Source organism: Lissotriton vulgaris, chromosome 10, assembly GCF_964263255.1.
Source record: "Lissotriton vulgaris chromosome 10, aLisVul1.2, whole genome shotgun sequence".
NCBI lineage: Eukaryota > Metazoa > Chordata > Amphibia > Caudata > Salamandridae > Lissotriton > Lissotriton vulgaris.
The window spans coordinates 11,215,275-11,241,432 of NC_141698.1; the positions used below are offsets into that span (position 1 = coordinate 11,215,275).

Below are 26,158 nucleotides of genomic sequence, written 5' to 3' on the forward strand. Positions count from 1 at the left end.
GGGACCCAAGGGAACACAGGAGCGTGCGCGCGGAACTTCGGCGGCCATCTAAGAGTGGCAACGCGGGCACTCTCAGTCCAACAACGGTGCGAAGGTGCAACGCAACGCGTTGCCGACGACATTAGAGCGCCCCATACTGAGACCAAAATCTAATGCTGCACTATGAACTGAATGTCCTGCTTGAAGTTAATACTTTTTGAAAATCGTGGACACCATTATTGTTCTTGGTCGAGCTTGTTGTATCCTGAAAAAAGAGAACTCAAAATGTCCCTTAGCCAACTACTTGCAAAATAATTTGCAATCTTGCCTCTCTTTTCATGTCTATTGAGCGTTTGAATCCGTATCCAAGATGGCCGCCACCTACAACGTTTGTTATAAATAACAGGCGTCCATCTTTTATTCTTATCGTTCAGGAAAGCACTGCCCCAATCTAAGATGGCCGCTGTCACCGGGCAGCACGTGCAGGGGGAGGGCTGTGCATGGTTCTAGTCTGTCGTCTGTGTCTGTTGACAACAGGTCCCTCCTGACAGCTTCCCGCCCTCCAGATAACTGCCCCGGGGGAGGGGGCACCGGTGAGGCACAGGAGGCTGTCCACCTGCGGACACCACACCTGGTACCACAAGGGCTGGGCAGTGCTGGCCTCTGCCCCCTGGGCTGGGCAGTGTCACCCCCCATCCTTCTTGTCTGGAGTCACCCTGCCTTGATCTTCCACTGAGCCCTTACCCACCCCCTCCACCTACCACTTGCCCCTTCCATGGTAGCCATATGCAAAGACTGTCAGTGTTTATGACTTGTATGGTGACCCCCTGCAGTGGCTGCCAATACCACCCCCTGTGTATACTGCTCATTGTCAGTGCCCACACTGCCCTCCTGCTGGGTAATCCCAAGCAGGCGTTCTTATAGTACTACCCCCACCAATAAAGCTGCTTCTGGCCAGCCAAGCCACCCTGCCCCCGGGCAGTGCCATTTGTAGTATTGGTTGTAAACATTCCTCTCTCTCACTGCCAGCACATGGGCAGTGCCCTTTCTTGATCTCACACTGCCTGCCACTCTGTAGTGTCCTCTTACAGCACTCTCCTGCAGGGTTGGTTCTAACCAGTTCCCTCTTGATCTCACACTGCCTGTCCCTGCATAGTGCCCTCCTACAGGGTTGATTCTAAACAATCCTATCTCATGGTCTTCTCACACTGCCTAAACCTGGGCAGCAATCATCAATCACAGTGGCGCCAGCCAAGGGCATCTGAACTCCTCTGTTTCCTTCCATTCCTGCAGAGGCTCTAGTGCCACTCTGTTTCTCACACACCCTTTCTAGGCACTCTGCAGGATGAAAATTGTCAGCTGGAACATCAATGGCATCAGGGCCACCAAGGCCGGAGTCAGAGGGGTCCTGGACAGCTTGGATGCTGACATCATCTGCCTGCAGGAGACCAAAGTCACACGTGAGAGCTGTGGTGTCATGGTGTCTGCATGTGGTGGTGTGTGCAAGAGACCTGGGCAGAGCTTCAGGTGCCCAAGCTTGTCACTAGTTTTGCTTATCCTTCTGTGGGGACCTACCTGGTCCTTCATGTGGTTATTGTTATTCATAAGTAGGCGTGCTTTTCACTGGGAGGAAGCATGCTTAGGTCTGTGTGTTTAGACATGCCGGTGGTGCTCAGCTCTGTGTGGTCATGCTTAACTCTAAATAGACGTGCTTGGGTGCTTATCTTTGCACCCTGCAGGATGTGCGTCGATTTGCATTGCTCTGTGCTTGGGCCTGTTTGGTTTACTTAGGTCTGCACTTGGGTGTGTTTGCCTAGAATTATGCCTATGGCAGAAAAACTGATAGCTGGAAGGGCTTAATGTCTGCCACTGGTAATTACTCAAAGCTTCATTCAATTCCATTGTGTTGTAGCTTATCCGTGCCATTATAGATGAGGGCAGCCATTAGAAATGGTAATTATCCTGCCACACAAGGATGGGCTGGTCTGAACTGCCAGGCCAGGCCCCCTTTGAACTGTGACACGAGCAGCCCCAGGCTGTTGTCGGGCTTGTTGGGCCACATCAGTGAGGTACAGTTTGAGTCCTATAGCACACTGAATAGGGAACCCCCATCTGGGCATGCCCCTTCTACAGAGACTCCTTTAGACACCATGTAGTCATGGTCGCCACGCCTGAGTTAATTCCCGTCACTGGATTCAAACAACATTCCTACATTTATTTATCACTGTGCATGGTGCTGCCCACCAGTAATTGATTCAATGATGCTAAACTGTTCTGTCCAGTGTTGATCTTTGGGAGCGGGAGGGTTGGTCCATGCACCGAGAATTCCCACCAAAGCAAGGCTAGCAGGTGGGTGCACAAAACCAGGAATCTTGCATGTGTGGATCTAATGAGAGACCGAGACCTCTGTACTGTTGCTATTTGACAGCAGCAGGAAGGCACAGTTTCTAGCCTGAAATTGCGAATATGCGTGGACCGCAGGGCACCTCTTGAGCTTTCAAATGCTCCAACTCTCACTCTTCCTCAGTTATGGAAGTTCAAATAGTCAAGGCCCACTCCAGCATTTCTTGTCTTACGCATGTCCTCAAAACTTTGAGGCAGATGAGTTTCCTTTCTTTAATGTTATCCCCCATAGGCTCCTCGTCAAAGGTCCCCATAACCAAGAGGACCTGATAGAACATTGTTTTTTCCAGATGTAGGAGACAGCTCATCGCCTGCCAGATGCTTCCTCCCTCCATAACAGAAGCAATCTGATTTCCAGAAAGCCTGAAGGGTAAACTTTTTGACACAGATTAAAATGTCACTTCCCTTCTGATGGAAGGTATTTTACAGGCAGACTCATACAAACACACCGTCGTACAAAGTCATTCAGTCGAGCGAGAACCTATTTCAAAGCTTACTGACCCAACAGGAGGACCTACCATGCTAAATATGAAAAACGTAATGGAGGAAACAAGATAGAACATCACAGACCCTGTTTTGATTCTCTCTCTAAATACTTCGAACCACAGTAACCACTCTCGCCTCTGCTTTGCCCACTCCCAGTCAAACACTGCAGCCCCTCAGCCGCACCGCACACCAGACCACTCATCAGAATGGTTCAGTCATCTTCAGGCCAAAACCTGGCCTGCTAACAAGACCACGCTCGGTGAATTTTAATCCCCCATGGAACCTTCTCTGGTACTGTGCACACCGGAACAAGTACTGGCCACTTGCAAACTCATCGATGCGCTGTGCCACTCTAGTCATGTTCTGTACGCTTCTACGTTCCACACTAAATCTTACCTTGACGGTTTCATTTTTTATTCAAAAGATTTACCCCTTATCCTCTCGCTTACATTTTTGCCCTTCCTGCAAAGATTTCCCTCCTCCCACCTTCCCATCTGTGTATATGAGAAGAACATCCCTGCACTTTGAAGGGGGTCGAAGAGCATCTCTGTTGCTTGTGTCTGGGTGGAGAGGACTTACCTATGGTTGTAGAGAGGAGCTTCTCCTTGCACAGGATTGGTGAAGAAAGAACATGGCTGTGCTTGATGTGTCTTATGGAGGACGGTGACAGACTCTGCTTCGGTGGATAATAAGAGCCATCTGCATTCCTGCACTTGGTGGGGATGACGGGGACTTAAGGTGTCGAAAAAGCAAGGACTCCTGGGTCTATATCATGTATACGGTGCACTTTCCCTGTTTGCACCAGCGTGCACCTTTCAGAAGGTGTGCTGGGTGCAAACAGGGATAGTGCGCTGTATTACAAACAATGTGCTGCCCCAGGGGTGCTACCCTGGGAGGCAGAGCATTCAAGTGAAATACGGAGCGACTGCATCAAAGCCACTCCATGTTTCACAGTGCAGGCAGCAACCCGCCTGCACTTCGAAGAGGGTAGAGAGATCCCCCTTGCAGGTGGATGCAGTGAGTGACTGCATCCGCCTGCAGGGGGATGTCTGGTGGGTCCATGTGAACCCCTCTCTCCCGTCCAGAGGGTTGCTTGTAGGAGGCACACTGAAAGTGTACCACCTTTTTGTGCACACTTTCAGTGCACCTCCTAAGGGCATGCCCCAATGCAAATGAGGGAACACCCTCTAATGCGCTATCAGTATTACAAAAGGAGACGCACAAGCGGTCTGGGGCCCCTTGTGTAATACCACTCTGCCCTGGGGCACACACAGCAAGTACACACGCCCATTGCGCACCTAGGCCACAATGGCCCCTGGTCTGTGGGAGAGGTGGTAGGGAACACGTGTTGGACAAAAAGATCAATAGGGCAACAAAGTTCGGAAATCTGGGACTTCCCAAAGACTGTTGGACGGTCTTTCTCTCACACTCTTGATTTCTATAAGGTTTTGGCTGCAGCAGCCACAGAAACTAAATCAAACCAATCCTCGCAGTGTCTTCTGCTTGTAGCAGCTATCACAAATTGCCATTTTTCATCATATTTTTATTTTTATCAGCCTACAGTCTTACAATATAAAAACAGAACACATTCAATCTTAACAAAATTAGATTGCCATTAAAATACCCCACTAGGCTGCACAAAGCAGCAACAACCGCACCTCAAATATTACAATTCATAGGTTAAGAACGACGGGCAATGGGCCCTACACACTACATCAGACAACTAAACACCATGAAGGAATACAAACCTGTGCATGGGTGACTCCTAAAAAACAGTAATACTAGTCTAGGAGCCCTTCCCACCTTTGGATAATTGGGCAACGGGTCGCTAATCTTAGGCCTTAAAAACCATACATAGGAGGACACTGATGCTACAGTTAGTGGCTCCTCAGGCGAAAAGTCATTGCTTCCTGGGAGGGTCAGATACCTTTTGACCTGAATAGTAGGGGAATCCGACGTCTTCGTGCAAAGTAGCATGAAGTGCATGATATCTTCGCCCCAAGCGAGCAGTCACAATATTCGCTCCCGCTTTGTTTCCTTTCATACTGAAGTACATAGACCTTTGTGTGCAAGATCCCCCAATTAAACCTTCTATAAAGGGAGCGTTTCAGTTCCGGTTATACCTCATCCAAATATCCCTTGCAGCCAATCGTCTGCGCATGGGTGAGGTATTCTGCTGGTAGGAGCCCCTTTGCACTTCTTTGATCAACTCTTGACAAGTTCACTTGAATTTGGTTCAGTATTGGAGAGTTGCTTCCAATAATGTTCTAAATGTACCAGGACCAGCAGCTTCCTAACGCAACGTAACCCGTGCTACCACCCGTGTCATGGCTAGTTTTCATATATATTGATGCACAAGGATTCCCATGCACACGCACCCTGTATAATACTGGTTTTAATCCAGCTGAGCTGCTATTCAAGAAGTGCTATGATGGCACCACAGGGTTCCAGGGCCAGAGGTGACCTGAATTGGAGCGTCTTGCAGTTGGCAAGCCCTCATAATTCAGCCCCATATAATGCCGCTGTCACTACTTTCTGCTGGTAGATTAGCATAATTATACTCGGGGATTTGCCTTTCACATCAAGTATTGCCCTTAAATTTTACAAAAGGCAAGTAGTTGCCTTATGTATTTGTGCTCTCCAGCTCAGCTTGTCAAAGCAGATCCCCATGTAATCACACCTGGAGACCAGTTCCAAGGGGACATCATTTATTTATTTTTATTGTGAAGGTTTTATATAGCGCTTTACAACCATGCGCGTTAAGCATCCGTTTAAGCCGGACAGTGGGCTTGGTTAAAGTCATTATCTTACTTTTAGTATTGTTATTGACTGGGAACAATATTTGTTCATGGAACAGTATCCAGAAACTTATTAAGTAACTTATGGGAGGCGTTTTCATGTTGTGGCCAATAAAATATCATCGTAGGCTAAGGCTCTTTATGGCCACTTGGGGAGTGTGAGTGCAGGGTCCCCTCCCGACTGAGTGGGGCGTCAGGCAGGGTTGTGCACTGCTCCAGTTCTTTTCGGTCTGTCTTTGAACAATGTGGTCGAGCATCTCTTGGAAGCGAAATTGGGTGTTCCAAGCATTGCATAAAGTAAAGTGCCCTGAAACTTGTAGATTAAGAGTTAGGGGTTTTCAAGACCTCAGCAGCTCCCCAGCCCTCTAAAAGATCTGTTTGAAGCCTGAAAGACACACAATGTGCTGTTGTAGGTTGTCTGTACATTCACAGCTGGCCTCTACCTCTGCTGCAGGATAGCTTGAGCCGGCTACCCACAGACCCCATTCAAGACTTGTCCACACTGCAAAGTGTTGTGACATGAGTGGTTTGTAAGACGTGTGTTTCTTTTGTTTAGGGGACCTGCTGGAAGAACCTACAGCAGTGGTGGAAGGTTACAACTCTTACTTCAGTTTCAGCCGGGGACGGAGTGGCTACTCAGGTGAGGCATTTATAACCTTCATTGTTTGGGGTGTTGCACATCCTTCTGTTTTTCCCACACTCACCTTCTGTCCAGACTACATCCTATATTCAGAATTTTCAAGGGATTCAGTTGATTTTGTTGCAATTTCATGTCTTGCTGATTTTGGACTCTAGCTGTTGCAAGATAATGGGAAATGCAATCAGTGTGTTAAGAGAGAGGACATTTCTTGGATTTGTTCTGTTTTTTTAAAACTTTATGGTAATGATGCTAAGGAGATCCTAGTTTCCAATGGCGTATCCTACCACAGCATGAATATGGCTAGTTTCAACCGCCCACTTAAAATGCATGTGGCAGCGGTCTAGCTATTCTGTCACTTACAAAAAGATGGTATTTCTGTTACGTTTTCCATTTAACCTTTGAAATGTATTCCTAGTTATGCAGCATACAGTCTTCCCTAACGCATTGCTGGTGAAACGAGACACGCTCACACATTAATCATGACACACATCTAGTCTTTACCACTGACTGATATAACCACATATGTGGAATCATCAGGCTTATGATTTTTGGTGACAAACATTGCAAAACAATAATATAACTTTTTCTTTAAAAGAAAGACAAACTGAGGCCTTGAATTCAATATAATTAATATTCTTGAAGCCGTCATCATGAGTCTCTGGAGAAGAACTCCTGTGTGGAAATCTGCTCCATCAATCGCGATTGGCCTGTGTTTTCACACCTCTTTTATCTGGGTGAGAGATCTGCAGACCTACTATTACTGGCTGGAAAACAAGCCTATAAACTCGCTCTAGACTTGCGTGCCTTGTGCACCGGGCCTAATCAACCTCCTTCACAGCCAAGGGGGAGCATACAGTGCTCTGTTCTCTCCCCCCTCACTCCACCCATACAGGACACTTTTCCCTTTCCTCCTCTAGGTCAGGATAGGGCATGAAGTCCAGTATGCTGGCACAGTTACTGCCAAAAACAAGACAGAAAGAGCTTTGTATGGATCTTATGCAAACAGAATGGTCCGTTGAAGGTGCAAGTGTGTGTCCTTGTGAAGTCAAGCTAGAGATCAGCCAAGGGTCACTAGTGAAAGTGCTCCAAACAAGGCACCTTGTTCTTACTAGAAAGGCCATAGGTAGGCTTTCATAGCAAATGTTGGAAGCCGGGGTCCTTATCCTTCAATGCCGTCACCAAATGCTGGAGGCGGTAGACCTGTCTCACCCCGCTGTCGCCAGGTGCGAGACCCGGATCCCTCGTTTCAACGTTAGTTAAGCTTACTACTAACAGTTTCCAAAAGGTTAGGCAGGTTGTATTGCTAGAATCACACACGTTGCAAAAGAACATATATACTGCAATGCATAACGATCTACTCCTGTACTGTGCAATAGAGAAACTATGCCATACGTAGCGCCACAGGCATGTACTTTGCAATAGAAGGAATAATGCAATGCGTACCACTACCAGCATGCCTGTGCAAGGAAGAAACAAAGCAATGCGTCACGCTACAATTGTGTACTGTGAAATGAAGAAATAATGCAATGCGCCACGTTATAATCATGTACTGTGCGATGAAGAAATAATGCCATGCGCCTCGTTTCAATCATATACGCTGCAAGGGAAAAATAACGCAGTGCGTAGCGCACAAGCATGTAGTTTGTTAGGCACAAATAAGGTCAGGCGTTATACGACAGTTCAATAGTTCATTAGCAGCAATAATGCAAAGTGTAATATGACAGTGTAGGTGCTCTGGTAACAGTTGCCCCCAAGATGGATCAATGATGACACAAAAGTACTGCTTCCCACTCCGGCCACAGTACTGCCCCTCCTTGGGCCAGCACGGGCCTACATCCGAGCCGAAGCAACAGGCTCGCGCAGCTGACAGAGGCGAGAGGCCGACAGTGTCCCTCTGGGCTTGCACCCCACCCCAGGTTTTGATCCACGTAACCTGGGGGGGCGCGACCCCACTCTCCTCTCCTCCTTCAGCGACTTGGGTCTTTATCCAGAATTCTGTCAATGAGCACGGCGAGCTCGGGCCCGCGGCTCAGCTCCTCCGGGCCTGCCGGTCTGGGCCGCTACTGTTTCACTCCGAGGGCCCAATGACCTGGCCCTCCTTCCGGCGGTCTCAGTGGACACTGAGACCCGCATTCAGCACTGTGGAGACTTACTTCGATTTCGGTGCACACACTACCCAGGCACTCCTCACCAGCGCCTCTGGTTGCACCTCGACATGGACTCTGCGCGTCTGAGACTCGCTTCTTCTCTGGTGCACACGATGACTAGGCGCTCTTCACCAAAGCCTCGGCTTGCACCATGACACGCACTCTGCGCGTCCGGGACTCGCTTCTTCTCTGGTGCACACGATGACCAGGCGCTCTTCACCAACGCCTCGGCTTGCACCTCGACCCGCACCCTGCGCGTCCGAGTCTCACCTCTTCTCTCGGTGCACACAACGACCAGGCGCTCTTCACCAACGCCTTGCCTTGCACCACGACACGCACCCTGCGCGTCCGAGTCTCCTCTCTTCTCCGGGTGCACACAACGACCAGGCACTCTTCACCAACGCCTTGGCTTGCACCACGACACGCACCCTGCGCGTCCGAGACTCAGCTTACTCCTGTGTGCCCACGATCACAAGGCACAACTTCTGAGGGTCTCAAGCTGCAAAAGCATGTGCACATCGCGTTGCTTGGGACTTCTCCGGTAACGTTTATGTTCCTGTGTTTCCAAACAGGGAGCCAGCTCACCTCGGGCCCTTGGGGTGCAAGACACAGCACAAAGCGCAGTCCTATTCAAGAAGGGGGGGGACACCACCCACTGCAATGTCCCTTCAGTCTCTTCCTTAATAAAAGCTACAAACTGCAGGCCAGCCCCAGATCACGAAGCAAGGGTCAGTCTTATCCAGCAGTCTCTTCATCAACTTCTTCCTTGGCAGAGGCTCTTGAACACGAAAGAGGTCAAAGCCTTTGCAGACTCGACCTGTCCATTTCGCCATTCAACTACACCAAATTCTAGGAGTTTCAGTTCTCTTAGTTATACCCCTTCATGTCTTTGAAGTTCTTTGTGCTCAGGGGTCCCTGACCCCTCCCTAAATCATTTCTTGGTGTCTCCCTCCCAGTGTCACCTTGCTCCCTTTGATACTGGGGGTCTGGATCCTTAATCACTCATCTGGAGATGGGTTGATTGGTTTACAGCACCAGCCCGACCTTTTCACCTCCCAGGCTTCTCCTCCCCCCTACTCTCCAGATGCCGGGCAGCCTGGTGCTATCTCAACCCCTCCCTGCGTCAAGACCTCTCCCAGCTCCTCTCACCTCTCAGATCCAGACAGTCAATCCACATTTAGCAGCGGCACATAGAAATGTTTAAAGCACAAAACTCAGCCACTTTCTAAAAGAGTGGTTGCTGAACACACAGTGACAAAACAACTTTCATAGAAAGATGGGTTATGACACTGTCAGTTCATACATACTAAATTTCACCTCTTAATTATAAACTTACAGGAAACTAGGCTAACAAACCTATACCATGCATCCCCCATTCTGTCCTATGGGCAGGATGGCCTTGCACCAGTGAAAAACAAAATGGAGTGTTTTTCACTGTCAGGACATAACACACACCTCAGTATATGTCCTGCCTTTTACTTACACTGCCCAGGGGTTGCCCGGGACCTACCATAGGGGTACCCAATGTGTATGAAAAACGGAACGTAAGGCCTGACAAGAGGTTGCACTTGTCAGGAAAACATGCTTACTTAGCAAACTGCGCGCAGGCCCTACACTGCAGGCCTGAGTTCACAACACTAGGGACTTTACTAGTAAGGCAAACATACCAATCATGGCCAACCAATTACCATTACACTTTACACAGGGAACACTTGTACTTTGACTCTGATCAGCAGCGGCAAAGTACCCAAAGCATCTAAATTGGCAACCCTATGTCAGGAAAATGGTCTAGGGGAGAGAAAAAAGTTTAGGGAACTTAAGCCAAAAAGGCCAAAAAGTCCAAGATATGACCAGGTCGTAGTTGCCAAGTGTTGAAGGCAGCTGAGAGACTGTGAAGGATCATTGTGGAGGAGGATGGTTATAGCTGGCAAGACGCTATAAAGGTGTTAGAGCTGTGTGGGACTCTCCTCAGAAGTGCAATTGCTGGAACTGTAAAGATCTGCAGTGCTGATGTAGATGGTGAAATTAAGAACCATGAGATGTCGTCCGATGTTTTCTTTTTTTTTTTTTTACGGATTAATTAGGTGCAAACAAGAGTCAGTGGGCAACACACGCTTTACTTAAAAAGATTTACAGTTCAACATCTGTTTAACAAACTATATTAAAAAGCCATACATGCATCGCAACAGGATAATGATGGGTTCATTCCAGTATGATTAAATAGTATGTTTTTTAGTTGTTCTAAAGTTCGGAGAAAGTTGAAGGGATTTACTGCACCAGATGGAATCGACCATCTTTAGATGCTGTAAAGAACGGTACCCCGTAGTGCCCACAGTGAAGGTACCCCGTAGTGCCAACAGTGGCGGTACCCCGGAGCGCCCACTATGGCGGTAGTTCTTCTCTCTCCTCCCAAAATCACAAGGAGCTTCCTGCGTTCTCTCGTTTAGGATTACACAAAGACCAAATATTGCATTTTTTGGAGTTTAAATGGTTAAAATGTTTGAATTCTGTAGTGACGTTGACATGTACTAGTGACTTCTTTCAGTGGACCGTATAGGATTTTTTTCTTTCTAACATCCTTTCTTATTCAACAGGGGTGGCTACCTTTTGTAGGGACAGCGCAACACCATTGGCTGCAGAGGAGGGCCTATCAGGGATGCTGACCAATCACAGTGGAGCTGTCGGCTGCTATGGGGCCACAGAGGATTTTTCAGAGGAGGAGCTTCAATCGCTGGACAATGAGGGGCGGGCAGTCCTCACCCGCCACAAAATCATGTAAGTAGAGTTTAGAGTTTGGAGTGGGGCCCATGGCCGTTTTGGTAAAGCATTTGTTATTTTATATGTGACGCTAGGAGTGTAGTAATGTTGCAGAGGCACAGCATAAGGACCAGAAAGAGAGGAGAGCTTGAGGTACAGCGAAGGGGTTTTTAGATGCAGGTGGACAATGTCTTTGAATCTGCAGACGTGCTGCTGTATGCGATACGTCTGTGATACGTCCTGTTATTGCATTATGTATTGAACTATACAAAGGCAATGATATGTGCAGTGCTTTTAAAGAGACTTAATGAATCTGTGCACCCCAAAGGTAGTTAAAAGCCTGAGAGGGATTACATGACCTGTGTCCTTGAAGTTCAGAGGTTACTTTTTTATGCTCTCATTCCATAGTGTCTCAGCGGTTTCGCTACTGGGGTCAAGTATGCCTTTACTTGACTTGTATGCTGCTGAATTGTAGGTCATTTTAAAGAATTCATTTAGGTAGGAATTCCTTTACAGAGAAAAACTGTGTGTTTAACAGCATTTGTTAAACTAAGTTAGGAGAAATTGAAAAACTAAACTTTTATGAATAAATTGAATTGTATTTATCCTTCCCAAATGTACCTTAACTCTAAATCTATTTGTAATTCTAAATCTGTCAAAATGGCTGTTTGTAAGTGATATTGTAAAAATCCTTAAAAAATTATTTTTGTGGTTTTAAAAACCTAAAAATAATTTCTGATGTGATTACTTTTTTTCTAGTTTTTTTGTTGTTGTCTAGGATATTTTTATAGAGGTTTCTTCATAAAGACGCAATCACCCTACAAATGAACATCCAGGCATCCTTCATAACCTCAGGTCGTCCCTACGACTGGCCTCGAGATCTCGGTTCTTTCCACATCGTATTTTGTAAACCTTGTGAAGTTTCCAGATAAAGCGAGTCCTCCGACATATTGGCTGCTCCGGGGCGGCTCAAAGTGGCCTTCGTAGGCGGCTTCTGCAGGGTTGCCTTTTGCTTCCCATATGTCCGCACAGTTTTCACACTCAACGCTGTGCCACCATCCTTGATAACGTTCATCCTTCCCACTCCAGTCGAGCGGCTGTGGAAGCGCTTTCACTCCGCTGGGACTCTTTCGCCATTGGTTTCATCTGCATGGATGAAGGTGTTGGTGCCAGTAGTTGGAGTTGGCACGGTATCCCCTGAACCCCTCACACATTATTATGTACTGCATTGTTTAATATAATTCTTTTAGAGACCTCCGGTGTGACTCCTTGTCAGTGCCTCCTCTCTCCTCCTAGTGGATGAGGTAACGGGCACTCTGACATCATTCCTGCCTCGTCTTCCCTCCCAGGACTCCTTTATCTCAAAGTGAAACCCTCACACATTCATGCGTACACCTTTTAATCAATTACGTTTATTTACTGCTTGATTAAAATTAACAAACATGAAAACAATGCAAACATTTGTAAAACAGGCAGTCAGAATAAAAAGTAGTAAAACCTTTTTAAAAAGTACATAAGTTTGATGTTTTGGGATTAGGAACCTTTTAACGCCTCTTTTACATTTAACACATTATTTGACACAAACCATTTTTTAATATAATAATGACATCTTATTCCTGCCAATGTATGGCAAACAAAAAGTATATTTCCAGTCTTGATTGAATAATTTACAAAAGGGGCAAGTGGCCTCTTCCGTCTTGTCCCATTCTTTTTGATGTTACATTGTAGTGGGATACTATTGATCCTTAAATTAAACATCATGATTTGGTTAAAAAAAAAGCTTATGTTGGGTCGGACACTCTTCGCTCGGGAAGAGTCCTATATGAATTGATAGAAACAAGACGTCCTGCAGCCTTCCGTGGTGGATATGCATAAAAAGAAGAGTGGCCTTAGAAGCAACCTTGCACTAACAAATTAGGTGCACATAGTTTTTTGTGTAAGTCCAAGTCTTTCCCCAGAAATACCTTCGTCCAGGTTTCTGAATTTTATTAAAGTAGGACGTTTAATAATTTAGTTAGAATTTTTAAAACACTTAGGTTTTGCCAAAGTATTCTTTTATCCACCTTGTCGATGGCCATGGAGAAGTCAAGTAAAATAACATAAACAGGTTGTTTTCTCTAAAATTCATATTTTAGCTGGATGTTTAAGATACCAGTGAAGGCTAAGACACTTTTCTTCAATCTATTTGTTCCATTGGAAGTACATTCTGTTTATCTGCCCAATCTTGTAGATTTTCTAGTTATGTTATTTTATGTAGGGTATTTGTAGAGCGCACGGCTACTCCTGGGAGTGTCCCGACGCTAACTATGCCCTATTTTATAGAACAGCTAGAACGCAACCCCGAGTGCTGCATCCATTGTTGAAAGAGCCACGTTTTTAGCTTCCTCCTGAAGCTCAAAATATCCCGCACCTCTCTCAGGGGAGGCGGTAAGCTGCTCCATAGCTTGGCAACGCCACCTGGAACGAGCGTCCGCCCAAGCGTGAACGTGTAAACTTTGGCACGCTCATCAACCTTTGAGTTGAGGTCCACAGGGTCCCCGTTGGGACATAGGGCTGAATTCTACCCCTAATTTAGGGAGCCCCAATATTGTGAAAGTCAGCACCAAGGCCTTCAAATTCACCCTCTCGCGCACCCGAAGCCAGTGCCGGGACATCAACAGAGGCGTCATGTGAGTCCTAAGATCAGCCATCAGGATGGCCCTACTTGCCGCGGTTTGGACTACCTGTAGGCAGCCCTGTGGGTAGTCTGGGAGACCTAAGTACAAAACATTAACATAGTCCAGCCGGGACGTTATCCGGGTCTGGATCACAGTTTTTCTATGCGGAACTGAAAGGAGGGGGAGGAAGATCCTCATCATATTCAGCAGTCAGAAACAGGCACCGGCCGCAGCTTGAACTTGAGACTTCATAGACCTGTCCGCATCCAGTTTTACCCCAAACATTTTTACAGTGGTAACGGGGCTGGCTCGGGGGGGGGGGTGGGGTGGGGGGGGGAGGGATATCCTGGGGCCACCAGTTGCGCCATTACTCCAGGAGAACACCTTGGAGAGGCAGTTGTTCATTTCATCTCCACTTCATACTGAATTTTTCTCGCATGTAAATAACAGCTGCGTATCATCGGCTTAGGATACAATTAGTATCATGGCGAAAAAAATGTTGTCTGTCCCATCTATTAATGCTGTCTGCCTGTAATTTTTGGCATTCGATCTAGGGATGGGCGTAACTCACGAAATTCTGTCTAGCGTAGTCACGCAGAATTACCCAAGGATCTTGCTCGATTCTGTGAAATTACGCAAGAAGAGTAATTCTGCATTTAGCTCGATTTCTTAGCAAACCAAATGCCCCATTGTGTCCAAAGTGGATGCAGGGACCCATTTTGCGCTTAGAAATAGCGCTAAATGCAACAGAATCCCAATAGTGAGCTCGAGCAGCCGCTCGCGCTCCATGAATGTGCTCTTGGGGTAGGATTTCCCCCCAACTTACTACCGGCATTTAGAGCTATTTTCTTGGCTCAAAATGGACTTTTGCATCTAAAACAGACGCGGGGATGCATTTTATGCTAAGAAGCAACACTAAATGCAGCAGAACAGGACTGGTGAGCGTGAACGCCTGCTCACACTCGATAAATGTGCTCCTATGGTAGGACTTCTCCCATATTACTCTTAATTACGCAAGTAAAAATAATCGCGTCCTTGCCGTAAATTCAGCGTCAAAGAGCAACACAGAATTACCCCAATTACTCTGCTTACGCCAGTGTAAATGAAATTCTGCCCTGGCCTCTTTAGATCTGCATCCTTTCTTATGAATTGCGGTGGGTATATTACCTTTCCACGTGGCTGGGGCGATACCCGTCTTAATCCATGATGCAGAGAGTAGGGTACGGATATTTATTACCCCGTGATTTTGGGTCCTGCTTTTAGAGGGGTGTGCGTTTCCATTGGGAACTTAGGTTGTTGTGTCTCTAACCTTTCTTTTAATCTTTATTATATTCTGGGGCCCACATTAAGGGGATTCGTGTGGTGTATTGTCATTGATTTTACTCCACTCAAGTTGTATAACTCGTGGAGGTGAGCGATCCACTGGTTTTCAGTGATGCGAACAGAAGCGTTTTGAATTTTTTATTTTTCTGATTTTTAATTTAACTTCCAACATGCTTTATTTTATTTAGGACTCATGTTCTTGAACTTCTGGTCTAAGCTGTTTAGTCTATTTCTAATTGATTTCACTTCCTTTTTACACTGAGTATTGCCCATATTTAAATGATTTCTAGTTGATTTATCTAGCTCATTTTGCATTTTTCCCTCACTTTGTGGACCCTTTTGCTGCACTTAAACTTGCTCTCACCCTTTTGGGCGCCGTGCTCGCTGAAACATGTTAAATTCTGTGACATTTGCAGGGAGAGTGTTGACACTTTGTATTCTCATTAATATTCAAAGTATGTTGCAAAATTAGATATTTTATTAATTCTTTCACCAGTTTTGAAACTGCAGACCAATACACTCTGTTTATTTCTTGCTATTATTAACATTTCCATGACAATAATCTTGGGCTAATACTGGTGACAGAAGTAAGAAAGTAATCAGGACTAAGTCGTGATTCCTTAAATTTGTCACAATTATCTGCATTTCTGCCAGCAACTCTTAGGAAGAAAGCATACAGTCCAGCTCTGTCCTCCGCTGCAGGGATAGTTCCTGCTACCCCTCGCTTGATGTCCTGCATCCCACTGCGGCTGAGCGAGTGGTGGACGCTTTTCTGTTGTTGTCTTTTGTGTTTTATTTGAGGTTTCTGATGTCCAATGTCTGCAGTTCCTCGAGGTCATGCAGTTCCTTACACCCACTGCGAGTTATGTTTGTGTTGGAACCTCCCACCCGCGCTATTATCCAACTTCTATTTTGCCCCCATTTCTAGAATTTCTTCTCCTATTATTATTACTGGAGAACCCCATTTTTCCTGGCGGTGCACACACATGGCATAATAACAGTTTGTGTAAAGTTCCCACTTCTGGAATATTTAGAGGTACAATGAGGCATTGTAAGTACTTCAAGGTACCACCATTTAGTTCCAATTAAAATCTGTGTTAAAACAAATAGCTGGCCCAGACTAGGTTGTACTTTCTTCAAGGGAACTGCTGGCTGATGACACATTTAGTAATTATTACATTCTCTTGGACCTCTAGCCCCAGCTTCTTGGAGACTTGAATTGTATTATTTCTCATAATAATCTTTTCTAATTTACATTCTTGAGATATTTTTGTGAAGATGATGAGCTAAATATCGCTGGCAGCCTGTCCCAAGAAAGATTCGATTAACCATGGGCAGTATCGTCTCGAAGTGGAAGCGCAGCTCGGTTGCTCTGGGCGCAGAGTCGAATTTTGAGGGGTTCCTTATATAGTTGAAAGGCATTGAATGTAAAGCTGGATAAGAGATTATATTTTCATAGTCTCTTGTGCCTTTTTGTTTTTTTTAATGCACTAACCACTATTAGATTTTTATACGTCTATTCCCATATAAATGAAAACATGCTATGTTGGACAGAATTATTCCAGCTCCTATTTTTTTATAGCATATTTACAATCAAGCGTTTTCCCTTGTCAGTATCTTGTAGTGTTGTGCCGAAAGGCCTACTATAGTTTACTTTTTGCTTTGGAATGACGCTGAAGGCGTTTAGAAGCTAAGGTTGATTTAATATCAGCTAGATTCAGGAAACGGATGTTATGTGTATTTGTAAAGCACGCTATCTATCACTCGCGAGGGTATCCTGGCGCTGACCTCTAAATACAATGTGTTCTGTAAATGTTGTTGCATTGTGGAATTAAACCAGGATGATTTTCTTACGCCTCTGCTTCTCGTCTCCTCTTTAGAATTGGTGTTTATATATTATGCAATTTTTGTTATTTTGTATAAGTCGAAATATTGGTCCCAAGAAATTCAATAATATAGAACTTGCCTGGTCTTAGAAATCAGACTTCACAATTGAATCAAATCCTGTATTGAGATTTGGCAATGACTGAGAAATTTGTATTCAAACCCATTATTTTAACCACACCTTCCCCTTGCCCCCCAGTTTGGTGCTGATTGGAGGCCTGTGCAACTGCTGTGCCTCCTTCAAGCTTCATCTCTGCGCCTATTGGCCCCATCTGTCTGTCTCCCCTTTCCTCTCTGTACTCTGTTATCCCATATTCAGTTCTAAAATCTGCACATTGAATCCTTCCTGCATTCAAACCCTTCCCTTGTTCCGCAGTCTCTGGCTGATGGGAGGCCTGTGTATACCCAGCCGTCTCTGCCAGGGCACTCGGTGACAACCCCTCTTGTTCTTGCCCACAGGACCCGGGACGAGCGAGAAGAAACGCTTACTGTGATAAACGTGTACTGCCCACGCGCTGACCCAGAGAAGCCGGAGCGCAAGGCCTACAAACTGCGCTTCTACCGCCTCCTGCAGGCCAGGGCAGAAGCCATCCTGCAGTCTGGTGGGTATGTGAAGGGCGTGGGTTCGAGGGCTGCCACACACGTCTGCATTCGAGCAGGAGCAGCGGATGTCACTAGTGCCGCGAGAAGGCATAGAAGAGCTTGTGCACTGGTGAGGCCAGGTTGTGGTTTGTGCTTTAGAAGGAATGTTATCCTATGTGCTGAGCATGCAGCGGAGGGAAATTGAACACCCCACTTGCGGGGGACATGCTATTGCCTATCCATGGGTCAGTGGTGAAAGGGTTATCCTCTGTTCTTCTGAGTGTGGAGGGGAGGGGCCTATAATTTCACGTTCAGGAGAGAGGAGCTCCCAGTGTGCCCTGGCCACTCTGAGGGTGTCTATGGACTGTGGTTGTGGAACAGATGTATTTAGAAATAGCGCATCCTCCTGGCTTCAGGAGAGAGCGACTACAAGCTCTTTATTGAATGGATCGTAGGAGTTTGCATCCAATACACGCCACGCAGAGGCAGATGTAGGGCCACTGCCCCAGTTCAGACATTCGAAGGGTCAGTCGTGGGAAGGTGGGCTGTGTGGGGATTTTGCTGAATTCTATTCCTTGAGCACAGCAGATGCTGCCCCGAACTCCTTATGACTCCTTGTCCTCCTGCTCTTTTTGCAGTCACGTCATCGTTCTAGGCGATGTGAACACGTCTCACCGGACCATCGACACCTGCGATCCACAGGACCCGGTAGGTGTCATCTGTTCACTCATCTCTTCCCCTCCCTTTGTGCTTCCTGCTTCTTCTGTGTCTCCAGAGATTGGTAGTAGGTGACCCTGGTCAAACACCTCGAGCACTCTCCTGTACGTAACAGCCCTGGAGATGGTTTCACTTCGACCTGTTGCCTGCGTAGTTTAACGTACAGAGAATATGTGAAGTTCAGTGGATGTGCACAAAACTTTCAACAGCCTGTGCCATGTCCCAGAGAGCACTAGTTGTGTCAGCTGTAGGTGGCAATACCATAAGAAAGACTTGGTCCTACATGAAGGGCCCATGTAGCTATTGCGGTTGTGCATTATGGTACATCGTGAGACATGTCAGTTGGGATGACTCCAGGGCTCGGGGAGTATCATGTTGTGGGTGACACAGCTGAATGAGATGAGGCAACTTCAGGGCGGTAGGACTGGTTGGCAGAGACAGAGCTCAGTAGCAGACATTAGAATGGTTTCTTTGTGGAGCCCACCACTGTTCGCTTCCTTCAGGGGATGCGTGTGGGAGCCATCGCCCCCCATCGTGGTCCACTCTTCTGGCGGTATCCAACTTGTCTTGATTGTTCCGTAGACTGCACAGCTGAGCATGTTGGGTGCAGAACACAGGGCCCAGCTTAGATCCCTAGAGCGTCCCATACGTCCGTGTGAACTGGGTATTATCTATTTAGCTAGAAACAGTTTTTCACCAGGAACTCATTTTGAGAATTTTTTTTCATTTTTTGCAAGTTTTAACCATTGAAATGATTTAATCTGATTTAGATCTCGGTGGACGGGTTACTCGATCACAACAGTGATGAATATCTCATCTGCTAAAATATAAATCCTATCGGATATAATGGAATTTATATTTCGACGGGCAGGATATCTGTCATGGTTGTGACGGAGAAAGTAGTCCGCCAAGATCTGAACCAAGCCCAGAGCGTTCTTGGGTTCTGGGTCAGGAGAACGGACGTGCTTTCTGTAAAATACTGGCCTTAAGTCTTTCGTGCCGAGTCCTCGAAAATGTAATCTGTTAGAGGTCCAGGATTGCGAGCTTTGCAAATGACCTAAAAGTTTAATGGGAGCCTGAAAAATATAGTGTACAACTTGAACGCAACATTTGTTTTGTTGTGTATCTTAAATTATAATGTTTACACTGTGGAAAGGGCATGAGCCAGACACGTTTACTTTTGACATTTTATAGATTGAGTTGATTTCCAACTGTTCCTTTTGACGGCATGTTTTGACAAATACTTTAGGCATGCAGCATGGTTTTCAGCTACTGTATGAATTGGCTGAGGCTGTGTTCTGGCTAGGCATGCCAGTTTGCCTCAGGTGTCGCCCACTTCATATATAGACGACCCACTGCCTCTCGACCAGAAGCCCTCCTCTGGCTGTCATTACATAGATACATTAATGTGGGCTGTGCAAAAATTGGCTCTTGGGATTGTAAAAACAAAAACAAGTAAATTGTAAGTGACCTTAATAGGATGTTGTCCTGGGAGCCTTGTTCATATGTTTATTCTGCGTGGCTGTGTGAATTAAATTCTTTCCAGGTGTTGTATGGATGAATGCAAAGAAGTGGAGGACGAAATGAGTTGAATGACGTATAACCTAGCGCTATGAAGGCTGTGTGCAAATTGGATGCTAATAACATTATGACCTCTGACCTTTCTAGTTTGGCTTTTTTTTATCCAGAGAGGATATTGGAAGGTTTGACCTGAGTGATAATGTCCATAAACTCTGAAAAAGGGTTAGGGTTTCCTCTCTGCTCGGTTGGTGATGCATTAAAGAAGTGACGTGTATATTTGTGTCTCTCGAAGATTGTCTGAGCTCCTGCATTTCTGTCCTCCAGGAATTCTTTGAAGAAAATCCAGGGCGCAAGTGGCTGAATCAGTTCTTGGTCCAGGGGGACGGCGGTGCTGAAGCTCAAGAGTCCTCGGCTGAAGCGGAGGAGGAGGATTTGCCACTGGCTGCGGAACCGGAAGGTGGGGGGATGTTTCTAGACAGCTTCCGCTTCTTCCACCCCACGCAGCGAAATGCGTTCACCTGTTGGTGCACGACGACTGGCGCCAGGCAGACCAATTATGGCACACGCATTGATTACATTTTTGGGGATCGGGCCCTGGTGGAGCAGGAGTTTGAGGATTCCGTTCTGATGCCGGATGTAGAGGGCTCGGACCACTGCCCCATCAAGGCCTTCTTAAGGTGCAAACTGGTGGCAGCGTCAAAGTGCCCTCCATTCTGCACTAAGTTCTTGCCTGAATTCGCTGGCAAGCAGCAGAAGCTGTCCCAGTTTTTGGTTAAAATTGACCGTCAGGCTGGCAATGGTCTTGTGACAGAGAACGCACTGCCAAGCTCACAAGACGCCAACAAAGTGCCTGTGAACAGGGCATCTACTGGTGACCAGAGGCAGATGAACGCGGGGCGAAAACAAAGCCGGACAGAAGAGGTAAGCAAAAAAGGTGCGAAAAGGCAGAAAACGGACCTTCCAAGTGGGCGGGCGAGCCTCCTTGGCTTTTTTAAGCCCACCAAAGCGAAAGGTGGAGGCGAGGTGGTCGAGAAGGCGAAAAAAGACTCTGACGAGATTGGACACCTACTGGAAACTGATAGTAAGGCTAAGAATGCCATCAGTACTCCCACTCCAGGGTCGAAGGCAGAGGTGGGTGCCACAGGGGGCCAGGTCAAGCAACAGACTGATTTCTGGAAGTCCGTGCTTAAGGGCCCCCCACCGCCTCCAATCTGCAAAGGACACAGCGAGCCATGTGTCCTGCGGACGGTGAAGAAGGAAGGACCCAACCTTGGCAAGCAGTTCTATGTGTGTGCGCGGCCCGAGGGCCATACCTCCAACCCAGAGGCCCGCTGCAACTTCTTCTTGTGGGTTAGTAAGAAGCCTTCCATTAGCAGGTGAGGGTGGGGTTCAGAGTGTAGTTCTCACCTCTCTCCCTCTCACAGCATTTGAAGCACTTAGGCACTGCCCATTCCTCCTGCTGAAGCGTCTCCCTTGTTTGTTGCATCGCTGTGAGAAGGAGTTGAAAGCCGCTGGGATACATGAATCAGAATTTATTGGCACATGAGCTAGAAAGAACCAATGCTAGATTTAAATGGATGCAGGAAAAAATGGTCTTCAGTCTTCTAGCACAAAACTACAATGGCTGTCCAAGTGGCTTGCTCTTGTAGCATTCCAGCAGGCTGCCTAGAGGGAGACAGACTGACTGACATGCTTGTGTGTCTGTCACGGAGGGGTCTACCAGGGTGACTCTCCTGGCAGCCTGTGTGGGTAGATATGGTGCCAGTAGCCTGGCTGGAATGGCTCTCTTCCTGCAGTCTGTGTCGGCGACATGTCTCCCATCCCTGTGGCTACTCTCTCCCTGCAGTCTGTGTCGGCGACATGTCTCCCATCCCCGTGGCTACTCTCTCCCAGCGGTCTGTGTCGGCTACATGTCTCCCATCCCCCTGGCTACTCTCTCCCAGCGGTCTGTGTCGGCTACATGTCTCCCATCCCCCTGGCTACTCTCTCCCTGCAGTCTGTGTCGGTTACATGTCTCCCATCACCGTGGCTACTCTCTCGCAGCAGCCTGTGTCGGGGACATGTCTTCCATCCCTGTGGGTACTCTCTCCCAGCGGTCTGTGTCGGCTACATGTCTCTCATCCCCGTGGCTACTCTCTCCCTGCAGTCTGTGTCGGCGACATATCTCACATCCCTGTGGCTACTCTCCCTGCAGTCTGTGTCGGCTACATGTTTCACATCCCCGTGGCTACTCTCTCCCTGCAGCCTGTGTCGGCTACATGTCTCCCATCCCCGTGGCTACTCTCTCCCAGCGGTCTGTGTCGGGGACATGTCTCCCATCCCCGTGGCTACTCTCTCCCAGCGGTCTGTGTCGGGGACATGTCTCCCATCCCCGTGGCTACTCTCTCCCTGCAGTCTGTGTCGGCGACATGTATCCATCCCCGTGGCTACTCTCTCCCAGCGGTCTGTGTCGGGGACATGTCTCCCATCCCCGTGGCTACTCTCTCCCTGCAGTCTGTGTCGGCGACACGTCTCCCATCCCCGTGGCTACTCTCTCCCTGCAGTCTGTGTCGGCGACACGTCTCCCATCCCCGTGGCTACTCTCTCCCAGCGTTCTGTGTCGGCTACATGTCTCCCATCCCCGTGGCTACTCTCTCCCAGCAGCCTTTGTCGGCGACATGTCTCCCATCCCCGTGGCTACTCTCTCCCTGCAGTCTGTGTCGGCGACACGTCTCCCATCCCCGTGGCTACTCTCTCCCAACAGTCTTCTTAGGTTGTGTGACTCCCAAAATCTTGGCTTGGTCAACTCGTGCCTCTTACTTTACAAACTTTATTTTACAATCCACGCCTATCTTGAAAGCCTCTCTCTTCTATCAAAGTGCCTCGTTCTGAAAGCGCTTTTGGTTTTGGGCCGTGCCGCTTTGCGGATTTCAAACCAGTGGTGTGTGTTTCTAAGCTGGGTGGCACACGCAAAACACTTCTCATGTTGTTTGTATTGACGTTGCATTTAAATAAAAGCATTGAGCAATTGTAATGGGGTTTATTGTAGAAAATCATTGATTAACGCTGAAAACAAATTTGAAATTATTAAATCAAGCTTGCAGAATTGTTTCAAAGTAACTGAGGCATATTATAAACCTTGTGTGTTCATTATTACAACCTCTAGTAACTGAAAGTGAATCCATTTCCCTTTGACACATCAAGTGAATATTGGTGTGTTCTCAACACAGTGAATATGTTGGTAATGGATATCTTTCTGTGCTGGCTGCTGAGAATGTGGCTGACTCTCCCTGGGAGATGCACGGTTTCCTTGGGGGGGGGGGGGGGTCTGTGCTGGCTTATGCCATGGGTCGTAAGGCGCAGCACGGCCAGTGCCGAGGACGCTTATGTGTACCACAGTGTGAATTGTGTGTTGCCTTCCGGGATTTGGTCCGGCTACAAACTTCAAGCTTCCGAAGGTGGTTGTTGCTTTCTGTCCCAACACTCCCCAGGAACCTTCATTTTACGACCCTCTCCGCTGGTCGATCCTGCGGATCAGCAGGACCCGGAAGGGGCTCTTTCCTGTTGACCAGCAGAAGTGAAACAAGAGACTCAGAAGTCCGGAGGGGGGATTTGAGGGGAAAAAAGATTCTGTCCTGCTAAAAACACATGAGGTGACAGGATGGGGCGAGAAGTGAGCCCTGTCACGTGCTGGTGTGGCCTCGTGGTCCGTGGATCAGGGCCGGGTCTTGTCTGTGGAGCCCTGCCCGCTCCTAGCGGTGAGAAGCTAACAACAGCTGTACCCTCCCATCACAAATGGAATTTGTGTTGCTTACTTGCATGCAGTTTCCCATATGTTACCACCAGATGGTGCTGTTGTCTTTGTTTTGCTACACACAAGTTTCGGTTGAGAGCACCAGCGGAGCTGCCTGTTGCAAAGACATACTGTCTGCTTCCTAAGGGCTTACCTGCGCCTACAGCCGTCCATTGCTTTCTGTTGGCTTGTCTTACTGTCAGTCTTCGCTGCTCTCTATTTGATGTGTTTTATTGTTTCAGCCTTGCCGTCTAAAGTTTGTCCCTCCCTTGGAGCGGTGCCTCTTCACCATCTCTGATTGGCTCACTTCTGTCCTTCCACTGCTCGCTTTTAGTGACTGCTTTTCTTTGATCCACATATAAGAGTGCATGTGTTTTCCAGCTCTCTCCCTCATGTTCTTCCCCTTCCACGTTGCTCTTCCCCGTGTCCTTCGCTTCCCCACCCGTACGCGTTTTGCTCTTTCGTCCGCATGCTCTCCCTCCCTGTGCTGCGTGTTGCTCTCTCTCGCTTTAAAGGCTTTAGCACTAAGTTTTCAAATGCGCCTTCACGAGACGTTTAAAAAAATGTACCCCCAAAAAAGGAAAAAAGTCCATGTCATTTAGTGGACGTCCACATGCATGAGCACATATAGACAATGACGGGGTAGCTGGGTCATGCAGCCTTTTTTCATAGCCATGCTGTGCAACAGCCACAATGCTGTACAGGTTGCAAAACCATAGGTGAGGAGAACGTCCAGTTAGTCCTCTATTTATGATGCGCTACAACACACGCACCTCATGGTCTATCGTTTAACCCCTTCGCTGCGGCGGCTATTCCGCCGCAGCGCTAAGGGGGTAGGGCGGCCGCGCGGCGGTCACGTGCTTGTGACGGAACCGCTCCGTCACGGCTCGCGGGTGAGCTGTGCTTGTGACGGAACGGTTCCGTCACGAACGCGCCCGCTCAATGGAACGCGCCGCGCAGGCGTGCCGAGCGGGCCGTGACGGAACCGTTCCGTCACAAGCACAGCTCACCCGAGGCTCATGACGGAGCGGTTCCGTCACAAGCATGCAAGGGGTTAACTATTCCTTGCTCAGTTTTATTGATCAACAATCTATCCCAGGTTTTTCACAGTTTTTCTTTTGCCTTTTTTTCGCCACCATTGCTCGGCCTCCAACATTTCCAGGGCTTGTTGTGACTGCTCTCCTCTCTCAGGAAGTCTCCTAACATCACCCAGTACCATGCTCCCTCGATCCCAGGGTGACATCATACTAGCCTCCCCTGGTCTCTTTGTGACCTCTCACCCCTGAGGGGACCACCTTATGGTCGCAGAGCAGCCCCGACCCCTGAGCTGCCCCAGATCTAGTCTCACGGTGTGAGCTGCCTCCACCACGCCTCCCTGGATTCAGATTGTGGAGTCCAGAGCCCCTTGTGGCCTCCTCTTCACCTCTCGTCTGTGACTGTCTGCCTTATTCACATTGTGATCTCTTACTCCAGAGTGAAAAGGTAAAGATGCCTTCAAGGGGATTTGTTTTATGCGTATTTAGTAACTTAAATTAACTTTAGAAGGATGAATTAATAATCCTTACAAAGACACAAGGTGTATTAGAAAAAAACACCTATCCCAAAGCACATTGAATAAAACAAGACAGGGATAAGATGTATCCCTGTCTTGTTTTATTTAATGTGCTTTGGGATAGGTGTTTTTTAGGTTCTGTTGAGTCACGTATTAATTTACTTATGTGTGTACCCACAGGCCTAATTTTTATTTGTTCACTCATCTGTATATGAAGTCACTTATTCTAATGATTTTTTGATAAAACTATATTTTTCTAATACACCTTGTGTCTTTGTTTGTATGTTGTGTCCTGATAAAACAGAGTGTTTATATTGAATTACAAGTCAAACAGCATTTGATTGGTTCCTAATAAGGATTATTAATTCATCCTTCTAAAGTTAATTTAAGTTACTAAATACGTATAAAACAAATCCCCTTGAAGGCATCTTTACCTTTTCACTTTAATTACCCAAGCCCTCAAGGGTTTTTTCGGGTCGCTCACCTCTTGTAAATCACTCTTACTCCAGAGATCCCCGTGGTCTCCTCGTCACTTCTCTCTCCCTGACCGTTGCTCCCTCACACTGTGACTCTTACTCCAGAGCCCCCTACGGTCTCTCACCCCTGACTGCAGCTCCCTTACTCACATTGACACTTTTACTCCTGAGGCCCCTGTGGTCTTCTTGTGGCTTCTCACAGCTGACCGTGTATCTTCTACACTGTGACGTAGTGTCCAGCCTCCCTATCCCCGGTCTTACCACTCACTTCTGAGACTCTCATTACTTCCATATTGAGTTCAACGTTCCAGCCACGTATCTCAGTGTTCGTTCTCTCTCTCTTCCCTCTGTCTCACTTTCTCTCTCTCTCTCTCTCCCTCTCTCTCTCGTTCTCTCTCCCTCCCTCTCTCTCTCTCTCTTCTCTCTCTCTCTCTTCCCTCTCTCTCTCTCTACCTCTCTCTCGC

The 26,158-nt window shown here is 47.4% G+C and overlaps 1 protein-coding gene across 1 annotated transcript; it reads left to right on the top strand.

Annotated features, from left to right (window-relative positions):
- Positions 1 to 487: 487 nt before the first annotated feature.
- On the top strand, positions 488 to 22,907 carry APEX2 (apurinic/apyrimidinic endodeoxyribonuclease 2). The gene is made up of 6 exons (XM_086940195.1): positions 488 to 1,439; positions 6,223 to 6,306; positions 11,048 to 11,228; positions 17,534 to 17,680; positions 18,295 to 18,364; positions 20,219 to 22,907. The coding sequence occupies exons 1-6, from the start codon at positions 1,325 to 1,327 to the stop codon at positions 21,272 to 21,274; spliced, it is 1,653 nt and encodes a 550-aa protein (XP_086796321.1). The 5' UTR covers positions 488 to 1,324; the 3' UTR covers positions 21,275 to 22,907.
- Positions 22,908 to 26,158: the final 3,251 nt, after the last annotated feature.

Coding starts and splice junctions, on each gene's coding strand:
- APEX2 (XM_086940195.1), top strand. CDS start 1,325: ATGAAAATTGTCAGCTGGAACATCAATGGCATCAGGGCCACCAAGGCC. Junction 11,229..17,533: donor CTCACCCGCCACAAAATCAT/GTAAGTAGAGTT, acceptor TCTTGCCCACAG/GACCCGGGACGAGCGAGAAG. Junction 18,365..20,218: donor CCTGCGATCCACAGGACCCG/GTAGGTGTCATC, acceptor TCTGTCCTCCAG/GAATTCTTTGAAGAAAATCC.